General features: G+C 40.5%; 2 protein-coding genes across 3 annotated transcripts; both read left to right on the plus strand.

Annotated features, from left to right (window-relative positions):
- The first annotated feature begins 4,980 nt into the window (after positions 1–4,980).
- EIF5A2 (eukaryotic translation initiation factor 5A2) lies at positions 4,981–14,264 on the plus strand. 2 transcript variants are annotated; one of them, XM_081955111.1, is made up of 6 exons: positions 4,981–5,097; positions 5,225–5,343; positions 7,569–7,758; positions 8,906–9,010; positions 10,437–10,568; positions 11,309–14,264. In XM_081955111.1, the coding sequence occupies exons 3-6, from the start codon at positions 7,594–7,596 to the stop codon at positions 11,366–11,368; spliced, it is 462 nt and encodes a 153-aa protein (XP_081811237.1). In that variant the 5' UTR covers positions 4,981–5,097; positions 5,225–5,343; positions 7,569–7,593; the 3' UTR covers positions 11,369–14,264. The 2 variants fall into 2 exon arrangements, with proteins under 2 accessions (XP_081811237.1, XP_081811238.1); XM_081955112.1 differs by lacking the exons at positions 4,981–5,097; positions 5,225–5,343 and adding an exon at positions 5,584–5,725.
- A 2,957-nt stretch (positions 14,265–17,221) lies between these two features.
- RPL22L1 (ribosomal protein L22 like 1) lies at positions 17,222–20,439 on the plus strand. Its single transcript, XM_081955591.1, has 4 exons — positions 17,222–17,292; positions 18,293–18,382; positions 19,290–19,411; positions 20,122–20,439. Exons 1-4 carry the CDS (start codon positions 17,284–17,286, stop codon positions 20,264–20,266), a joined length of 366 nt encoding a protein of 121 aa, XP_081811717.1. The 5' UTR covers positions 17,222–17,283; the 3' UTR covers positions 20,267–20,439.
- Positions 20,440–21,375: the final 936 nt, after the last annotated feature.

Consider the following 21,375-nt stretch of genomic DNA (forward strand, 5'->3'; position numbering starts at 1 on the left):
TGAAGTATTCTGTTTTGGAGATTAACCTGGTTCCTTCAAAATTAATTTCATCTCCTGTAGCTTTAAGGTGCTGGAAAAGGGAGGAAGATTTTTCTTTTTTTCTTACTGCGTTCTTGTGTTCTGCGATGCGTGCATTTATTCTCCTGTTCGTTTGTCCTATGTATGCTGAAGGGCAGATTTTGCATGTATTTCGTAGACTCCTTGGTTTTCTAGCTGGATTTTGTCTTTGGGTTTCTTAAGATGTTGGCTATTTTTGGGTCAGTGTTGAAGGCTGTCTTGATATTGTGTTTGTCGAGAATTTTGCTGATTTTCAACTTTCTGACAAGCAAAGTCAATGGGGAAAACCAGATTCACTTAACCAATGCGGCAAGAAGTCGTAAAATGGGGCTAAACTCACTTAACGAATTTCTCACTTGGCCACATAAATGTTGGGCTCAATTTAACTTGTAAGTTGAGGACTATTTGTAGATTGCTCCAAGGAAAAGGATTTCTGAGAGGCACTGATTAAGCTTGATCACAACTTCTTGAACATGTATCAGGTTGGAGTCTTAAAGATAGGTATTTGAAGAATAGCTCTCAGTGACAGTTCCAAGTAAAAAAAAAGGACTGGATTGTCAGTCTCATATCATTGTCCATGAAATGATTCTAATAATTATCTTTTGCAGGGTTACAGCAATGATGGAGAGAAAAAAGCATGGCAGTCAAAATTGAAGAATACACAGATTGCTGACCATAATGGAGACCATAATAGAGTGGAATAAATTGTTATCTGTTCACAACAAGGTGAAGTCACCGCAGCCAGTTCTCCCCGTAACTGAATGTAGAGGGTTGTGCTTGCTTACTGACCACTTGTTCAGTGACCAAAGTTGCAACAGCACTGAATAGTGACCCTTAAGTTCTGGTGGTTGCTATCCCTGAGATCACAAGATGTGATTTGGGTTCTTGACAATCAACTCTCGCAATAGTTATAGCCCCCCATGGTCACGTGAGTGCAATTTGCAAGTTTTCTTGCCAGCAGGAAATGTTGCAAGTTATTCCTTTAAGTATGCCCTGTTCCCCTTGCATTCATGTGATGTGGGGCTCGCCTTCTCCTGGACTTCCTGCTTTTGAGGACAGCCTACATCAGGCCTAGCCCCCATCCTCCCACTTAGCACTTCTGTGTTCTTTACCCACTGCTTCTTAATATCCCACCCATCTTGAGGGTTATGATAGCAGCTGGGATTACCAGGATTGCCCTCACTAAGCAATCTGGCCAAATGACAATATGCTTCACAACATCACTTGACAGCTATCTCAGTCCCAATTGCCTTTGTGACCTCAGAATTACCTCTATTTAAAAGAGACCAGAAAACCACCTGTTTGAAATGCCTTAATTTGTATTCTTCTACTGAGCAGTGAACCAGATTCATTAATCCATAAAGAGTTTCCTCCAACTCTGTTTCTATTTATTAGAAAGACCGGGGACTAGCTTGCTAGCTTTCTTAAAGAGTTTCCACCAAATTGGAAGAGAGCAGGGTGGTGCTCCATTAGGGTAAACTGGCTTTGAAACTCCACTTTCCTTCTGAAATACATTCTGGACTTGGTAAAACTTTTGGGATTCCCTGTAATACTTCTACTATCAATATGTTATCTGGACTAGCATTCAAATAGAATGTTGCCTGCATCTGCAACATTAACACCTCAAATGTAACAATTGTTAAAAAAGACAAAAAAGTCTACACAGTGGACCAAGCAGAGCTTCGAAACAGCAGAAGAAATAGAACAAAATAGCAATAGACATAGATCCTTCATAGTGCTTTTGTAGCCCTCTCTAAGAAGTTTACAGAGCCAGCCTATTGCCCCCAACAATCTGGGTCCTCATTTTACCCACCTCGGAAGGATGGAAGGCTGAGTCAACCTTGAGCAGGTGACATTTGAACTGCAGCTAGCTGTCAGCTGAAGTAGGTTGCAGTACTGCACTCTAACCACTGTACCACTTCGGCTCTATTTGCATTACAAAGTAATGAAATAGAATGACTGTGGCAAAAGAAAGCAAAAGTAGTACCAATAGCAGTGATGCAATTCAGTTTTTTTTACTTCTGATTCTGTGGGCGTGGCTTGGTGGATGCGACAGGGCAAGGATACTGCAAAATCTCCATTCCCTTCCCACTCCTGGGGGAAGGATATTGCAAAATCTCCATTCCCTTCCCACTCCTGGGGGAAGGATACTGCAAAATCTCCATTCCCTTCCCACTCCTGGGGGAAGGATACTGCAAAATGCCCATTCCCTTCCCACTCTGGGGCCAGCGAAAGGTGGTATTTGCCAGTTCTCTGAACTACTCACAATTTCCAGTACCATTTCTCCAGAACCTGTCAGAACCTGCTGAATTTCACCCCTCACCAATAGTAATAGGTGCCTTGGATGTAATCCCCAAACATTTAGAGTACTACCCATCCATCAATTGCAAAGGCAGCTTTATTTAGAACTGATATCCTGTGACAATATCTTTAATACCATCAAACTTCCACATCTGCCAACCTTTCCCACATCCTTGGGAAGAACTTGATAGGTAGACAAAAATGCCAGATCCAGTCTGAACATCTGGCTGGCTGTGCAACAAACCATATGTATGGTAATATTAATATCTAGTCCTGCCTTAGGCATGGAAACAGGGTGGGTAACTATGGACCAATTACTCTCTCTCTCTCTCTGACCAATTTACCCCACGGGATTGTTATGTGGAAAATAAGAGTAAGGAATATTAGGTATGTTCATTGCCTCGAGTTATTTGTAAAAATAATAAAGAATAAAAAAACCTAAATAAATAATATGTATAAAGAAAAATAAAAAAACCTTTTCTTTTTTATTACAGTGGTATTGTAGGAAGTTAGCACCCACCCCTCTCCTAGGAAAATTAAATATTCTAGGGAATGTTAAAAAGGCAGAATATTATAGTTCCCTGGATGAGAAATGGAGAAGCGTGTTTTTAAGGCAGGAAGCAGACTCTTAATAGCCCACAGCAGATGTCAGCACTTAAGAGATAAAGAGATAGCTAGCTTTATTCATAAGCAAATGACCTCAGCCAAGATCCAACAAAGGTAGGATTAGCCCTCAGCTATAATAGGAATTGCCCAAAGCCCCTTCATTACATCATCACCCAGCAAGATTCAACCTGGGAGTCTGACAACCAATCAGAATATGTTTCCTATCAAGGCAGGGCCTAAGAGTGGGTATAAATCTATCTTGCTCTCTCACCCTTGTGCTTTTTTTTGCCCACGATCTCAAACCATGTGATCCTGTCCACCATGAAACCATGTTTCCAAGCAGTCTCCATGTTTCCAGTGTCTTTCTTTTCCCACTTGAAACTGAACCCAGATGGACATTTCTTCCAACAGTATTCTAGGGTGGGGGGGAGGGGGCCTTCATTTTAATTTCCCATTTGTAAAATCCCTCATGCAGTGAGAGTTTGACCACCTTCCCCTTCCTACACCAAAAAGAAAAAAAAGGCTTGGATTTAGACCTGAAATCCCTCCATCCACAAATCCAGCTGGGGATGTTCAAGGTTTTGGGAAGAGAGGGCTATCTCTTGTCCTTTTACACCTGCCGACTTTAACAGTATTTCATCACTTTTGCTATTAGCTAATGGGAGCCCTGAGGAACCATTCGATATAGTGCACCTGGGAGATACATCTTGCTGCACGCCTTAGTACTACTAATTGTATTGCTTGTGGGAGGAGGGGGTTTACTAATAGCATTGATGACAGGAAAAGAAATTGCTAAAGACTTAGGAGAGAATCTGGAGGGGGAAGGGACTCGAGAGGTCATCTAGTCCGACAGGTACTCCATGCATTTTTAGCACCCGAGTCCCACTGTGCATTTTTAGCACCCGAGTCCATAGTGGCAGCACAAAAAGTCACAAGGGAGAGCTTTGATGACAATTTATGCAATTTGGAGAAAATGGACTGGTGCAAAAAAGGTGATCTGGGATCCCCAAAGGTGCTTTTTCAAGAGCAACTGGACTTTTGAGTTTTGTTTTGTTGGAAGAAATGTCCCTCTGGGTTCAGTTCCAAGTGGGGGGGGGAACCCACTGGAAACATGGAGGCTGCTTGGAAAGATGGTTTTAATAGTGGTCAGGAACACATGGTTTGAGGTCCTGGGGAAAAAGGTGATCACATAATTCAATATGTTGGGTGAAGAAAAAGAGAGCGAGATGCTGAAACTCCCTGGTTTTATGCCCTCTCTGGCCTTTGAGCTTGAGCTTGTATTCTGATTGGTTGTCAGACTCCCATGGGGCCATGCAGGGGCAACTCTCTAGGCCAAGGCCAAGTTTGGTTGAGCATTGCTTCTTCCCAGGTGCCTTGTAGTGAAATGGGTAAAGGGCTAATACTATCATGCCATAATCCCCTCACCCTGGAGCTGAAGGGGGAGATCTTTATTATGTAGAATAGACTGACTCAGGCCTTTTAATGGCCATTGAAAAAAGGTTGAAGCTATTAAGAGTGACTTTGTTTCCTGCCTAAAAACATGTTTTTCCATTTCTTATTCAGGGAAATATAATGTTCTGCCTTTTCAATATTTCCTAGGATTATTTCATTCTTCTAGGAGAGGGGTGGGTGCTAACTTACTACAGTTTTGTTTTTTTGAAAACGTTTTGCTTCTCATCCAAAAAGCTTCTTTAGCTCTGACTGGATGGTGGGGAATGGAAGGATTTATGCTCCTTGCAGACTGAGAATCTCCATAGACAAGTGATCTGGAACAGGGGAACTCTGGGAATTGAAGTCCTTCAGGCTTAAAATAGCGCATGCTGGACACCCCTGATTTGGGAGGTTTTTCGTGTTCTCTTATTCCCAAAAACATAAACCCTGATTATCTGACCAATGCGAAGGTCGCGAATACACCGCCATTAAGACAATTAACAACCCAACGGCTGAAACCGTTTCACCTGCGCCGCTTTTCTTACAAGGAGCACGTGCTTCGACAAGTACACGCGTTTCAAACGTATGGGCGCGGATTGATGACGTCAACAGACGCAAGCCTAATTTAAACCCTCGTAGGGAAACACGAGAACGACAAGAGGATAGAAACTGGAAGAGATCCCGGCGGGCGGCCCCTCTGAGGTGGGCGGGGCCATGATTAAACGCGGCCAATGGCGGAGGACGTTCATGGGGGTGGGCGGGGCTGAGGACTTCCGGACAGCGCAAGGAACGTGCCGCCCACGCCCTTGCTTTCCCTTTTTCTCCGCAGCTTGTCGTTCTCTCCGCCCTCCTCCCATCCCACGCGCCTTCCCGCTTCCCTTTCCGGCGGCGGCCGTGCGCATGTGCGTTGCTGCGACGCTCCGTCAGTCTTTTCCTGCGCCGCGTGAGGTAAGTGCTTGGCCTGACGCGGACCGGCGGGCGCGTGTGCGGCATCTCCCGTCTTCCGCCCGACCTTTGTGGCGGGAGGCTCGGGAAGCGGCGGGGGAGGCTCGGAAGCCCTTCGCGGGCGCCGGACGCACGTGGGCCGCCCCTTCCCGGCTTCCTTGCGGCTCGGAGCCCAGCCATGGGTGGGGAACGAGGAGCTAGGGAACGAAGTCCTGAGGCTTTCTTTCGCGTTGGCGGGCGGATTTCCCCTCACGCGAGCAGCCCCTTCAATGAGAGATTCTCCTTCCCGAGGCTTTTTTTCCTCTCTGGCTTGGGAAAGGAACGAAGAGGCTGCCCCTCGTGTCCCTGCCCCCCCTTCCCGAGCTGCCCACGCGGCTCCACCCAGGTAGGTAGCTCGCATCGTATGGCGAGGATGAATGACTCCGCCCGCTGGGAAAAAGCCCTCGTGGATCTCGACAGCGGTCGGGGCCTTCTCTGTTCTCCAGTTTCCTTCGCTCTTTCCTTTCCTGAGGAGGCCGGAACCTTTTAAGAAAGCGGTTCCCAACCTTTTTTTGACTATGCTCCGCCTAAGCATCTTTAAAATCCTGATGTCCCCCCCACCAACATATAATTATCACTTTATTCGAAAAGTGAACTCTACTCACGCGGAGGAAGCCTAAGAGGCCGTTAACTTGGTTTAAACAAGGTTCAAATTGTCCCCATTAAAAATCAAATTGCTCCCCCCCCCGTGGGGCGTGGGCCCCACGTTGGGAACCACTGTTCTGACTAAGCCTTCCCCGTGCTTTTTTAAAACAACCTTTTTAAAGTTGACTCCGGTCTCCTGCGGCCTTGGGAATCGATAGAAAGGGCGGTCTGATAAGTGCTGAGTCGTCAGTTCTCTCTTCCCTCCCCCTTTGTCCCATTCATCACGATAATCCACTAAAACACTGGTAGATAAATGCGAAGCCAGGGCCGCCTCCTTTTGACCTTTAAAGAAGAGAGCTTTAGGATTTAGAAGTTCGTTCCTCTTGGTTGAAGAACTGCAATTCAGGAATTTTGTCCGGCATATAAAGAGGGTGTGCCCAAATCCCTGTTAGAAATTTGCAAGTTGTCCTGAGGGTGAGGGAGTGGGTCACACCTTGTTGGCCTTCCCAGAATTTCAGGTTTGGTGGTAATAAATCCTCCCTAACGCAAAAGGCTTTGCTTATCTCTTTTTAAGTTCTCGGGGCATTTTTAATATTCTCTTCCAACAAGAGTCAGTCAGTCTTTCTCTTAGGAACTGAGTTAGGTATAGGTCTGGATATAAAGACACACAAAAGGAGGGAGACGTTTGCCATACGTGGAGGAGGAGGAGCAGGCAAGAATGATTGCTGCCAAAATGCAGTCTCTCTTGCCTTTGGCCGCAGCTGCTGCCACCTTCCTTACATGTTCACTGAGCACACCCCTGTAGTTTCTATAATGGTGATGAATCATGTTTCTTTGTGATAGTTGTAATGACACATCTGTTTAAGCTACTGAAAACTGAATCACAGTGCATTCAACACTACTGTTACGGCCAGACTTCAATAAAAACCATTGCAGTAATTGTACTATGGTCTGGCTTAGCCAGCATTATTAATTGAAATAAGCATGGTGTATTAGTTTCCCAACTGCTTGCTTCCCTCCACTTTTCTCAAGCATTTTAAATGTAGCCTGTGAATAACTGACATAAATAAAATAGTTTTACTTGTTTCTTAATTATATATAGGATATAATCTGAAAAAGCAATTTTGAAAGATACCTCAAATTGTATTGTTGCCAGACATTCGTATAAATCATAGTTACCAATCCGATCACTCAAGCTCCACCTGAGGGTTGGAAAGCTTTATATTATCCTAACTATTATATAACTGTGACCACAGCTCTTCTTCGATACCCCATTGAAATTCCAAAGTAATTCAAAATATTCATAACTTTCTTCTGTAGCTTCCCCTTTTCTTCCCCTTATCTAGATAATATTAATTTAAGCTCTTTTATCTAAATGGTGAAGAATTGGATATATCTAAAGAATAGTATACTACTGAGCAAACAAGTTTGTGAAACAGTAATTGAGACTGACTAATTATAAGGAGAGAGGAATAAACCCTCCTACTTATTCTTTGGTGCAGAACATTATGTTGATACTGCATTAGGTTAAAGCATAGTAGCAATTGTGATGATATCTATGAAAATATTTATGAAAATGCTGAGAACTGTCTTGGAAATTATAGTATTTTCTAGAATTCATTTTGTACTATGGCTGATGAAGTTGACTTCACCACTGGAGATGCTGGTGCTTCTGCCACTTACCCAATGCAGTGTTCTGCACTCCGTAAGAATGGCTTTGTGGTGCTGAAGGGACGTCCCTGCAAGATTGTGGAAATGTCAACTTCCAAAACTGGCAAACATGGTCATGCCAAGGTAATCTCAGAGTACAATTTACCTCTTTTACTGCTTTGATGCACAAGTAATGCCTTATGAATGTTAACAATTTGCCATTATTTCATTTTCGCTTAAACTGCTTTTGTAGTTGATTATCCTTACAAATTGATTCAGTCATCAAATAAAATTGCATACTATCTTGTTTCTCCAAATAGAACATATTTAAAGTGAACAAATTCCAAAATGGCACATTGAATTAATTCAAGCATTGTGCTCTAATTCTGCATATCATTTTTTCCAGCCAGTTCTCTATGGTCTATTACTTTCTAAATGTTTTGGGACTAGAACCTGCAGAATTGCTAGCTAACATGGCCTTTTTTGTGCCTTGTCATAATTGAATTTACATGCCAATAAATGAAGGGGGAAAATATTTGCACAAGAAGTGAAAGGGTGGAGGAAATCCAGATGCCAGTGTGTAGCATGTTTTCTTTCTACAAATTAGTGTAGGATTCTAAACATATCTGGAGTGAATTAATAAATCTAATTTTACAAGACCGTTTCATAAAGAATATAGAAGTAGCTTAACTGAATTTTACCTTTGAAATTTGCGGGAATGCGTTACATATTAAAAGAAAGTTGCCTTACATGTAAATTTGCTTGTGACAGTCTTCTGATGGATTGCATCTTAGCAGAATAGTTGTAGCTAAGAGCTGGAGTTAACGCTTAAATTAATATTAGGAACTTGTGTCCCTATAAATTACCCCACTTACCCGCCTATTGTGTTGCCTAAGGCCATGTAATGAATTTGCATTTAAATACTTGATGAACCTTAGGCATTATCATATACAATACTTTAATACAGCTATTATGTATAATGCAAACACCTAGTAGTTTTGAGCCTTGGGAAAACATCTAAAATATACTTAGTACAAAACAACCAGTTTATGACTGGTTCCATTGATAACATTAGAAATGAGAACATTAGAAATGAAACAGGTCTTCAGAAATATTACAATATTCAGAATACTGCAGAATCTATGCTGAAAGACATATTCATAGCTAGTTTGTTTCCCCTCAACTTTTTAAAAGATATGTTATGTGGGAAGATCTGAATAAGTGTGAAAAAATGTGAAAATACAATATTCTTGGTAACCTAATTATATGATTATGAATGTTTTCTAAATAGGTTCATTTAGTTGGTATTGATGTGTTCACTGGCAAAAAGTATGAAGATATATGTCCTTCTACTCACAATATGGATGTTCCAAATATCAAGAGGAATGATTACCAGGTAAATATGTCTCTGAATGTAGGCTTTCTTTGGACGTGGTGTCTAGAGGTGTACAAAATGGAAGCCTCACTTTGGGGAACCTGGTCAAAATTGAAATGGGGGACCTTATGGACCCCCATGTACTTGGGCTACGCAATTGTCCCTTTGTGGTGCTGAAATTGATTCATGGATACCTAAATTTGCAACAGTTTATTCTTAATGGGGTTATTTACAGTTTAATATTGTATAGTATCAATTCCAGGTAGTTCCTCAACTTACGACCACAATTGAGCATTTCTGTTATTGAGACATTTGTTAAATGAGTTTTACCCCATTTTACGACTTTCCTTGCCAGAGTTGTTAAGTGAATCACTACAGTTGTTAAGTTACCAACCTGGTTGTTAAATTAATCTGGCTACCCCATTGATTTTACATGACCCTGGGACACTGCAATGGTGATAAATATGAACCAGTTGCCAGGCATCTGAATTTTGATTGCATGATCATGGGGGTGCTGCAAAAGTCATAATTCTGAAAAATGGTCATACGTCCATATTATATTGGACTTATAACCAATATAACTTAGGACTTATAACTTAGTAATATTGTAACTTTGAACGGTCACTAAATGAACTGTTGTAAGTTGAGGACTACCTGTATCTGGCATTACAAGCTCCTAAAAGGTCTCATTACAGTTGTCACCATACGATATTCTGGATTGTATGATTCCTATGTTACTAGAAAGAACATACAGGTAGTCCTCAACTTATGACCATAATTGAGCCCAAAATTTATGTTGCTATGTGAGACATTTCTAAAGTGAATTTTGTCTCATTTTACAACCTTTCGCACCATAGTTGTTGAATCACTTTAGTTGTGAAGTCAGTAACAGGGTTAAGTGAATCTGGCTTCCCCATTGATGTTGCTTATCAGATAGTTACAGAAGGAGATCACATGACCTCAGGACACTGCAACCATCATTAATATGAGGCAGTTGTCAAGTGTCTGAATTTTGACCACAGGACCTTGGGGATGCTGCAACAGTTGTAAATGTGAAAACGATCATAAATCTAAAACTTTTGGAGATATCTTGGTTTGAATTAACATTGTTTTAAAAATGAACAATAAAAAATACATTCTTTTTGTTTTCCTACTTCTGACAAAGTCTTCTAAAAATATTTTCTGAAACCTATGATTAATTGATGTGAGAAAATAGAAATCACACTGTAGTTCTTTAAAATATATGGGCTTAAAAATTGGTTTGAGAAATGGCAAAATTGAGAAATACGTTGTGGGGATGTTTTACCTTCCCAGGTCATTCTGATAATTTCAGGATAGGCATTCTCAAAAAGAACAACAGACAGGTTTTATTTTCAAAGCGGTGGTTCTATCATTTCCCATTTTAATGAATGTAATTGAATAAAATATTTTATATTATATCTTGCAGCTAATCTGTATACAGGATGGCTACCTTTCTTTGCTGACAGAAAGTGGAGAAGTTCGAGAAGATCTAAAAGTCCCGGAAGGTGAATTAGGCAAAGAAATAGAGGGAAAATACAATGCAGGAGAAGATTTCCAGGTAAGGCTGCCCATTTTACTCTCTTGATAATGACATCAACTACTGTAGGAGTGTTTATTTTCTTTCCCTCCATGAATAAGTTTTTTTTTCTGTAAAGCAAAGGAGAAGTGCTTTCTATGTAGAATCCAAGTGTATAATTTATTTTTTATTTGTTGGTTTATTAAATTTTTATCCGCTCATCTTCCCACAAGATGACTGGGCAGTTTACAAGTTATAAAACAAATAAAAATAATTAAAGCATTAAAAACCACACAGATTAAAATATTGTTTCAATTGTCAAAAATATTGTTAGTTTTGAGTTAAATCTGTTTCTGTCTTTGCATTCATGTTCTAAGTGGAAGTCGCCAATATATGCTCTCTCCTTTACAATGAACATGAATTTTAACTTTAGTTAGGAATACTTCAAATATCTTATTGTCTTTCCACATTATCCGTGATTTAGAAATCATCCCAAATGCAGTTAATGAACAAAGCAAAATTAGCTGGATTCACATCTATAAAATCATAAACCCTGCTTTAAGCTTCTCTGCATAGATTCATATACAATATTCCATAAATAAGTAAACCTCATTTTTGCTTAGTGTGCTTTCCTAGTTTTTCTGATATTTATGGGAAATGGATTTGTTATAGGAATGGTAATTTCAAAACTAATAATGTATTAAACTACAAGATGTGTTAATTGAAATGATAATATAATGGAATTGTAGAACCTAACAAAATTCTTTTTTCCCTTTCTGTAGGTGTCAGTCATGTCTGCAATGAGTGAAGAATGTGCTGTAGCCATAAAACCTTGCAAATAGGACCACCTGGATCAAACAGTTGCTAAAGTACCAGCAACTGCAAATCTTGTATTTTAGTTCTGATTATCACCAAAGCTATAACCTTCACTAGCAACCTCGTGTCTTTGTTTGAAAATAGTGCTGACTGATGTTGCAAGCAGTTTGGCAATATTAAGATTGCTGAAGTTCAAGTGCTTACAGGAATGGCAAGGCAGTCAAAAACTGTCATTTTAGATCATGAGGTATTCAAAAGTAGTATGCTTTGCTCAAATGAGACTGTATAGCAGTGCCAATACCAAGGTAGTACTCAGTTTGAGTTTACGTACATTTTAAAGAAACGAAAGTAACTTTGTTTTAAAATCTTAACTATGGTAAAATGTGGCTTGCACTGAACTGTGAAGCCTAATTGAGCTAGAGACAACGGAACTCATGTGATCAAAATGCCAGTGCTGGTATACAGCAAACTGTAGCTTTGCTGTCTTGCTCTTAATTGGTCACAATTTGCTGTGATGTAAACATCCAGAATTGCTGGGTGCTTTCATACTCTGGTTAATAGTGCACAAATGTTGGAGCAGGGTAGAGAGGAGGAGATTCACTAGAGGCCTTTGTTTTCAATGTAGAGTTCAACCACTTCCAGTTTTAAACAAGGCAATGCCTCAAGAGTTAACAGTATTTGATTTGGCTTTTAACTTTTTTTTTTAGGTTTATGGCAGAAGTAAACTTTTTTTTTTTTAGGAATTGAAGCAAACCTGTACCTATCAATGGCCTGAAGGCTAAATTTCAACCCTGTGTCACTGAACAGAATTTGAGCCATGGATTGTCTTGTAGAGTATATAAAGAACTATGATAGTGCAACTCTGTCAAACACATGAACCTCTGGACTATAATAAAACTGTTCTGATTCAAAACCTACTTGAGAAGGATTGGTTACACTGCATAGGCAAATGCCTAACTACTAATCAACCTATTATCCATGTGATCTTTGCTTGCCAAGGTCATGTTTCAGCTTGATTAGCATTTGGGGAGAACCTAATCACTTAAATTTGCCTTATACTTTGGTAGCAAATGACTAACTTGAACTAGTGACTAGATTCTTAAAACATGCTTAGTTCATTGGCAGTTTTTTTTTGGGGGGGGGGTGTGAAATAGTAAATAGGATTTTGAGCTTAAGTTAATAGAATTGCCCTTAAGCAGTAAAGCTAGAATAGAGGGAAAAAGAAACTGCATCTGGATCTTTATAAGCTCTAGATTTAACTAAGCAAGTATCTATGCAGAACAGGGGCACAATACAACTTAATTTGGCAATAAACACTCTTGGAAATAGTCTTGTTATAATGGTAAATAACTACATGTTTCAAGATCTAGGGCTACTAGGAAACTGAAGGATTCTAGCTTATTGTTAAAAGTTTAAATCATGTGAGTGTTCCTTAATACTGTATTGTCAATATCCATACCAGGAATGGAAGTCACAGTTTGAAATGTGGACTCCCATTTGCTAGTATCATTTGTGGTGATCATTTGTCCAACAGTTATCTATTGTGCCTGAGCAGCTGAGAATACTGAGGTCATAATATTTAAGGAGTCCTGCTAGTATCTCCCTAGTGGTGTCATCTTTTAGGAATTTATTACCAGAAGTACCCACTCCTGAAAGTGGTACTTAGACTTCAGATTAATTCCTAGCAGTCTGAAACCACAAGTCAGGAAAAAAATACAATGTCTAGTAGGTAGATCTTATGTAGGGCACCAGTAAAACTACAGTATTTCCAACAAGCTAATAGCAAAGCCATTTTTCCTGTAGAGGTTAATTGTCTACAAACCCACTAAGTTTACAATAAACTTTGCTATTGAAACAATGCTATATATATTTCAGGTTCTTTGAGCTATTTCAGGGCCATCATGTTCCTACGAATCCATGTTTAGATTGTTTCTTTTTAGCTGAAACCAATCACATTTAATTTTCAAGAGCAGGGTCAAAATCTTACAAGCTGAGGGCCAAAATGAAGTCTGAAATAGTCCCGTTGTCAGTTTGTTATGATCTAAGCTATTTGCTTGGGGTCCATTATCTTTTGTTCATCAGACTGCGGATTTTTTCCCCTTAGATGTTAGGGATTCTTTTGTTAAAACCCCAATTTACCTCTTGATGTCTTTGTTGTCTTGCATCTGTGCAACGAAACCACTGCTAGTTGAGCCATGACTTGAGTATATTCTTCTCAGGGCTGCTCTTGTGAAGATGTGAAAGAGCTTAAGTTGATTATTTTAACAAAGCTGCTTAAAAGTTGTAACAGGGTTTTGTATTGCATAAATTTATAGCATGCCTAGGACACAAGTAAAATTTAGTATATTGAATTAGTCTAAAGGAGTCAAACATTGTGATCCATCTACCCTTAGGTTAGGTGACATGTTTGACAACAGTAAGCTTTAAATGTTGGAATGCTGACTATGTCTGGGAATTTTAATGGAATAAGCTGTGTTAAATTTTTGTGCGTGTGTAAAGAGCAAGATTCTTGTCTGTTGCTATCAAAAATTTTCACAGTGTAATTAGAGACATTGATCTTTGTGGTGTTTAGATTGTGGTACTGTACTTGTAGAATTCTGGGCTTTCACATTCAGTGACTGTTACATTAAAAAGTCATTGTTTTAAATTAAATGGGGGAAATGGTTTTGTATTTGCCACAATAGGAAGCTCCCATAAGTATGCAATTATCCCTACTGGCAAGTAATGTATGCAAAGTTCATTATATAAGAGTGCCCTTGACTTTAAAAGCAAAACTTGAAAGGTTTGTACTTTTTCTGCATTTCTGTAATAGTGAAGTGTTCATATGTTTAAGAGTTCTTGGCTTTTAATTTGTTTTAACAAAATGTTTGAATTATTATTTGAGACACAGTAACAAAAAATAAAGTTTAAACTTAAAGGCTATTTTTATTTGCCACTTCTATATTTCCTGCTCACCGTAGATAATGTCTTCTCCAGCAAATTTGAGGGGGGATTACTTCATTTTTATAGCACTATTTCATAGCACTTTAACAACTGGTTCTATGCTATAGTTCTATTATTTAACATCATTGATCTCCATGGGTAGGTTTTAAAGAAAAATACTGCTGGGAGAATAACAGTTGGAAGGGATCTTGGAGTCTTCTAGTCCAACCCCCTACTCAGCCAGGAAACTTGATACTATTGCAGACAAAGGGTGGTCCAATCTCTTCTTAGAAACTTCCAGTGTTGGAACATAACGTATGGATACAAGTTATTCTACTGATTAATTATTCTGTCAGGAAATTTCTCCTTAGTTCTAAATTGCTTCTCTCCTTGATTAGTTTCCATCCATTGCTTCTTGTCCTGCCTTCAGGTGCTTTGGAGTGTAGGAAGTTATCACCCAGCCCTCTCCCAGAAAAATGAAATATCCTAGGAAATATTGAAAAGGCAGAATATTTCTCTGGATGTGAGAATTATAGAATTATAAGATGAGAATTATAAAGACAGAATAGCTCCCTGCAGCTTCCTGCCCCCACCCACTTTGTCAATGGACCATTAAGAAGGCCAAGCCAGTCCCTTTACATAATAAAGAGTTCTCCCCTTCAGCTCCAGGGGGATGGGATTAAGGCATGATAATATTGGCCCTTTCCCCAACTCACCACATGGCATCTGAGAACTCAACCAAACCTGGATTCAAAATGCAGCCTAGAGTTGCCCCTGCATTGCCCCTCCACCAACACAAGCATGTGATCACCTTTTCTGTTCAGGACTCAAGCCATGTGGTCCTGTCCACCATTAAAACCATCTTTCCAAGCAGTCTCCAGTGTCTTTTCCCCCCACTTGGAGCTGAACCCAGAAGGACATTTCTTCCAACAGGAGAATAGGCTGACCCTCCGTTAATTGTGGCATCTCCTTAGATATAGAAACATTGCTATCGTGTCATCCCTAGTCCTTTTAATTAAACTAAACCAGGGGTGTCAAATTCAAGGCCTGGGGCCCGCAGCTTGCGGGGCTGCCCTGGAAACAGCGAAGGGCTGGCCTTCGATTCCTCTGCCAGCAAAAACAGAGCTCGGAAGGGCCATGTTTTTGCTGGCTGAGAGTTGCAGGAGGCTGTTGCAGCTGAAAACAGCTTGGGAGCCTGTTTTCTCTGGCAGAGCACTCGTGCCACCACAGATGCCCGGACACGAGTGATGAGCTGGCCCTGGCCACACCCACTCCGACCCTTTGAGGTCAAACAACCCTGATGGAGCCCTCAATGACATTGAGTTTGACACCCCTGAACTAGACACACCCAATTCCAGTAACCATTCTTTAAGAGCTTGTAGGACTGTAGAGATGTACATATCTGTACATCTAGATATGCCTATATATCTTGAAGGGGATAATGTTTTATCTTGGTCCTGTTGGTCTCTGCTTGAAAATAAGTTTCTTGATTGCAAATTAAAGGCAATATAAGAAAGATGAGGAGGGAAAAACTGAGCAGGCTTTTGTGCCTGGCTTACATGACGATGTCAAATTAACTTAGAACCTAATTATTTGATTCTGGTTAGCACTGTAACAAGTAACCAGTAGATTCAGGCCCATAGAAGCTTATGCTGTGCTCCATTTATAGAGGCAAAAACCAGGAAAGTTTCTTATCAAACCTTAAGGCCAAATAGAATTAAGAAGAAATGACCATTATTATGCACTAATTTACACAAAAATACAACCTTTTGGGAAAAGTGTACAGTATTTTTGAGGTTTGATGGCTAATAACATCCCTTTTTTTGGAGTAGTACCATAAACATATATCAATGGAAAGATAATTTAATCAAGAATGTAATGCAATAACCTTTATGAAGGACTTGCTATTAGAATAGCAGTTATAAAGAAGAAAAGTGAAATACGTAGAAAAAATGAGATACACAAAAATTATCACCATGTCAGTTAATATTTACTTGGGTAATCTTTAGCATGAATTACGGCCTTACAACGTCTTTCCATGGAGTGAACCCTTTTAGTTCTGCAGCTGTTATGTCAAACCAAGACTGAATGTTTGCGTCTATTAACCGGGTTTTATTGCTGGCTATATTTGGCTATAACTTCATAGAATAGAGATAATTGAACAAACTTTGTTGCATTATATTCTTGATTAAATTATCTTTCCATTGATAAATAATTGTATGGTACAACTCCAAGAAGTTGTGTTATTAGATATCAAACCTCAAAAATACACTTTTCCCAAAAGGTTTCCACAATTTTGGCCACTACTGAAGAAATGAGGAACTTTCTGACAGAACAATCAACCAATGGAACAGAAGTTGCCTTCGGAAGTTATGGGGGCTTGCTAGAAGAGATTGGACTGTGTTTGTCAGAAATGGTGTAGGGCAGGGGTGTCCAAACAGCATGGCTGGTTGGGGAATTCTGGAAGTTGAAGTCCACAAGTCTTAAAGTTCCCAAGTTTGGACACCCTGGTGTAGGGTTTCCTGCTTGGGCGGGGGTGGTGGACTATATGACCTTTAAAGTTCCTTCCAATCTGTTAAAACTGGATGCAGTATTCCAAGTGGGGGCTTCTTAACCAAGGCGTGGAAGTGGAAACCAGTCGTCCTAAAATACTCTCAAACCATTATATACAGGGGGGGAAATGCGTGGAATTAAGATGCAATCAGAGAGAGACGTTGGGGAACCATCGCTTCCATATGAACAGACTTCGGCTTAGAAACCCGGAAGCTGGAGTCCCAACGCCACGTGAATGGCGCTGGGCTCTCTTACCCGGCATGCCTTGCCTCTTCATTGAATCAGAAATGCCCCCAACCGGAATCATAGAGAGCGGCGCTTCCTAGAGGCGCCCCTTCCTCCTACTACAGCGTCTCTCGGGCGCGTGCGGCACGCCTGACGTAGATTGCGTCACAGGCGGATCGCCTATAAAAGAGGGCCGCGCGGAGACCTTGGCCCTTTTCAGGGATCCGAAGAGCTTGCCGACATGGTGCTGGTGAGCGGGTGGGGGGTTTCTTGTGCCCGCGCATGCGCTATCGGTCGTCTTCGAGGCGAAGCGGTGCTCAGGGTGTTGTTTCAAGGGAAGGGATCACTTAATATCATTTCCTTCAGAAAGGAGCCGAAACCTTTGTGGAGTGGTTGTGGGCTGGCTTCTTTCGTCGGGAGCTGGGGAGAAGAAGCCGCTCCGAGGTGGAGGCTGCGCTGGCAAGAGTGGTTAAGCTTCTCTTTGCGAAAGAGCCTTGTCAGCCCTTTTTGGAGGGAGGCCACCCTAGCCAGTGATAAAATAAGCATCTGTGGATGAATAAGAAAAGATCTAGGTTGCTTTTTGGGCGGTGGGGATATCCTAATAAGCCTATAGATCAGGGGTCTCCAACTTTGGCCACTTTAAGCCTGGAGGGCTTCCAGCTCCCAGAATTCCCCAGCCAGCTTTGCTCCCGGGAGTTAAAGTCCTCCAGGCTTAAAGTGCTCCAGCTTTGCTGGCTGGGGAATTCTGGGAGTTGAAGTCTTCTAGGCTTAAAGTGCTGCAGCTTTGCTGGCTGGGGAATTCTGGGAGTTGAAGTCCTCCAGGCTTAAAGTCCTCCAGCTTTGCTGGCTGGGGAATTCTGGGAGTTGAAGTCCTCCATGCTTAAAGTGGCCAAAAGTTGAAGACCTGCTATAGATGTGTTTCTCAGTTTCAGTCCCCTTAAGGTGGCTAGGCTTCAATTCCCAGAACTTCGTTGTATTTATTATTAACCAATTTCGTTGTATTTCTTTTATACAGTGACAATAAAGGCTATATATAATCCCCCCCCCCCCCAGCCATGGCTAGAGATTTAAATAAAACCTGTGACAACCCCATCGTGGGTTGGCTTTCGGTGCATTGCATTCCAGCTCCTTGCGGTATGCCAGATTAAGGAAAGGCCCTTCTTATAGAATATTTAAACCTTGATATTGTTGAAATAAACAATAAATAGCAGAGGTTAACCTGAGGAGGGATGTGTTTGGCTTTCTTTTAGCAAAAAGACAAATTGAAAAAGACAACCTGCAAGTACAACCTTGACCTGACCCACCCTGTGGAAGATGGCATATTTGACTCGGGAAACTTTGTAAGTAACTTATTTCTTACTCCTCTAAAGAGCTATATGGTAGACTATAAGATGAAGCTTAAGTGTTAAGGAAGATAGAAAATTCTCATCGTTGTAGTTTCTTTTGGGGGGGGAAATTAGGCATATATACAGTAGCTAATAAACTGTTTCAACTCCTACCCTTAAAATGATGCTATAGAGTACTGCACACCAGAACAACTAGACACACAAAAAAGTTTTCCCCCCAACGCCATAACTCTGCTAAACAAATAATTTCTTCAACACTGTCAAACTATTCACTAAGTCCGCATTACTATTTATCTTCTCATCGTTCCTATCACCCATCTCTTCCCACCTATGACTATATGGTTAACCTGTATCCTTCTGATTTATATTGATTGTTTCCTATATGATTTGATAGCCTATGAGTATCATTTAAGTGTTGTACCTTACGATTCTTGACGAATCTATCTTTTCTTTTTATATACACTGAGAGCATTTGCACCGAGACAAATTCCTTGCGTTTCCAATCACACGTGGCCAATAAAGGATTCTATTCTATTCTAATTTCAGGCAAACAAACCTGGAGAGTAATTTTGTCTGGGAAATCCTTCCCTGAAAAAGCAATTAATTTTTAAGAATCCCTCTTATTAAATGTATTCATCTAGTTTAGTCCCTTAGCTACCAGATATATTGCATAGATGTATAATTTAATATCAGAAAGCTTGCATATAGATACAATGCATATTGTGTTTGCTAAGTTTATTTGGTGGAATTAATTTCAATATGCTTCATGGGAGGTGCTTGTATGGTCTAATTATATTCAGTGAGTGTAATATAACAAATGCTGCCTGGCTAGGGTTCCTTCCCTAGACCACACCTAGGGCACCATTCCCTAGTGTTCTTTTGTTCTTTTGTTTTTAATTAGGAACAGTTCTTGAATGAGAGAATTAAAGTCAATGGAAAAACAGGAAACCTGGGAAATGTAGTTCACATTGAACGCTTTAAAAATAAGATCACAGTAACGTCAGAAAAGCAGTTCTCAAAGAGGTTGGTTTTTCTTTAATTTTGTATTGCAGCTTTTCTTTCGCTCCCTGCATCACCGTTCATAATTTGAAATAGTTAAATATTGTAAAATATATTGCATTAGATGGCAAATTTAATGGAAATTCCCTATAAAAATTGGACTTGCCATTTTACCATATTTCCACGTAAGATGAGAATCAGAATGAAGAGTAGAGCTGGAAGGGACCTTGGGGGTCTTCTAGTCCAGCCCCTTGCTCAAGCAGCAGGAGGCCCTATACCATTTCAGACAAGGGACTTTCCAGGCTCTTTTTAAAACCCTCCAATGATGAAGCACCCACAACTTCTGGTGGCAAGCTGTTCCACTGGTTAATAGATCCTTACCACTGGAGTCTTGTCCTTTTGTTGGGAGGTGGATGGTGAGTGCAGGGAGGAATTACATACATACGGTAGCATTGCAGTTCTTCTAATCATTCCCAGCCACCCCCAGGACAATCTTGCAAGATTAGAAGTAGATAAATGCTGGGGATGATAGAGGTGCATTCATGATATCTGAAATGAATTTGCAGTTGAATTCAGTTTCTTAGCCTTCCTGTTTGGCTTGATTAAAGTGAACTCATCAGATGATTGCTAAGGTTACTTTTTCAGAATTCTTGCGTTCTGCTTTTCCCCCCCTTTAATTAGTAGACTCTCAAATGAAATATTGAACCTAAATCATTTTCTTCATATGGTTAAAGGTACCTTAAATACCTCACGAAGAAGTACCTCAAGAAGAACAACCTTCGTGACTGGTTGCGTGTGGTAGCATCCGACAAGGAGACCTACGAGCTGCGTTATTTCCAGATCAGTCATGATGATGAAGGGTCTGAAGCTGAGGAATAAACAAGTTTATAAATGGAGCATCTTGTTCCTGAATGAACAGAGTATATACACAATCAACTATTTATGAGCATGCACTAACTTATTACCAAACAGACCTTGTATGCTATTTGAAATCTCTTGTCACCTCTGAGATATATTTTAAAAGCGTCATTAAATGGCTATTCTGAGAGAAATTTCGTTTTGTGTCTGGGGCTGAGTTGCCTGTGTTTCATTGATCTGCAAAATCTTATTTTTGAACTATATAAAATGAACATTCAATAACGAGTATAATGGACTATTTTCTAATTAAACCCCAAATAAAGCTGCCAATATTCATTTTTTTAGGAGATACTGTCTCAGAATGTCATTTTAATGACGAAGAACTTGTTGTGGACAACATCTGTCCACAACCTTTCTGGCTTGGTGGGGAAGGAAGGGGATGGCTCTGCATGATTGGCAGGCACGCGAAGCTCCATGCAAGCATGCCCAGGCTAATTGTTTTTGAGTGGTATGCTGACTCACAAATTGGTCAACATATTTTTCAAGCAAGTTGTGTACATGTAGGAAAGACGGATTTCCTTAAAGTAATTATGGTATTTTTCAGAATATAAGATGCTCCGGACTATAAGATGCATCTAGCTTTTTGGGGAGAGGAAAACAAAAAACATTCTGCCTCTGCCTCCCAGCATCCATCTAGTATTCATCTGGCCCGAATTATTTTTGGCACAGCCCGTTCGCTTCCACAGCGGCTTGTTCAGTGTCACCCATTTGCTGCGGCCAGTTCGGCAATGGCGTGGTCTGTTCACCACTGCTGCCGCCACCTATTCTAGAATAGCTAATTGGTGCTGCACCAACCCCCTTCCACCCCCACTACCCACCGCAATATTCGCTTTATAAGACACATCAAAATTTTCACCTACTTGGGGGGGTGGGGGGTGCATCAAATTGATGAGCCCAAATTTAACATGTGCAGCCATTTCATTTATTTGAAATTTATTTTCGAAGATGGACTTTGCGCATTTCTTCTTTGAATGGGCTTCATCACTTGGAAACATAACATAATCCAAAAAATACAGTATGTACTGAGAAAGCTTTTGCTAACATTTTTTAAATGTAGGGGTAGGTATAAC

The sequence above is a fragment of the Natrix helvetica genome (genome assembly GCF_964273705.1).
Source record: "Natrix helvetica genome assembly, chromosome: 5".
Taxonomy (NCBI): Eukaryota; Metazoa; Chordata; class Lepidosauria; order Squamata; family Natricidae; genus Natrix; species Natrix helvetica.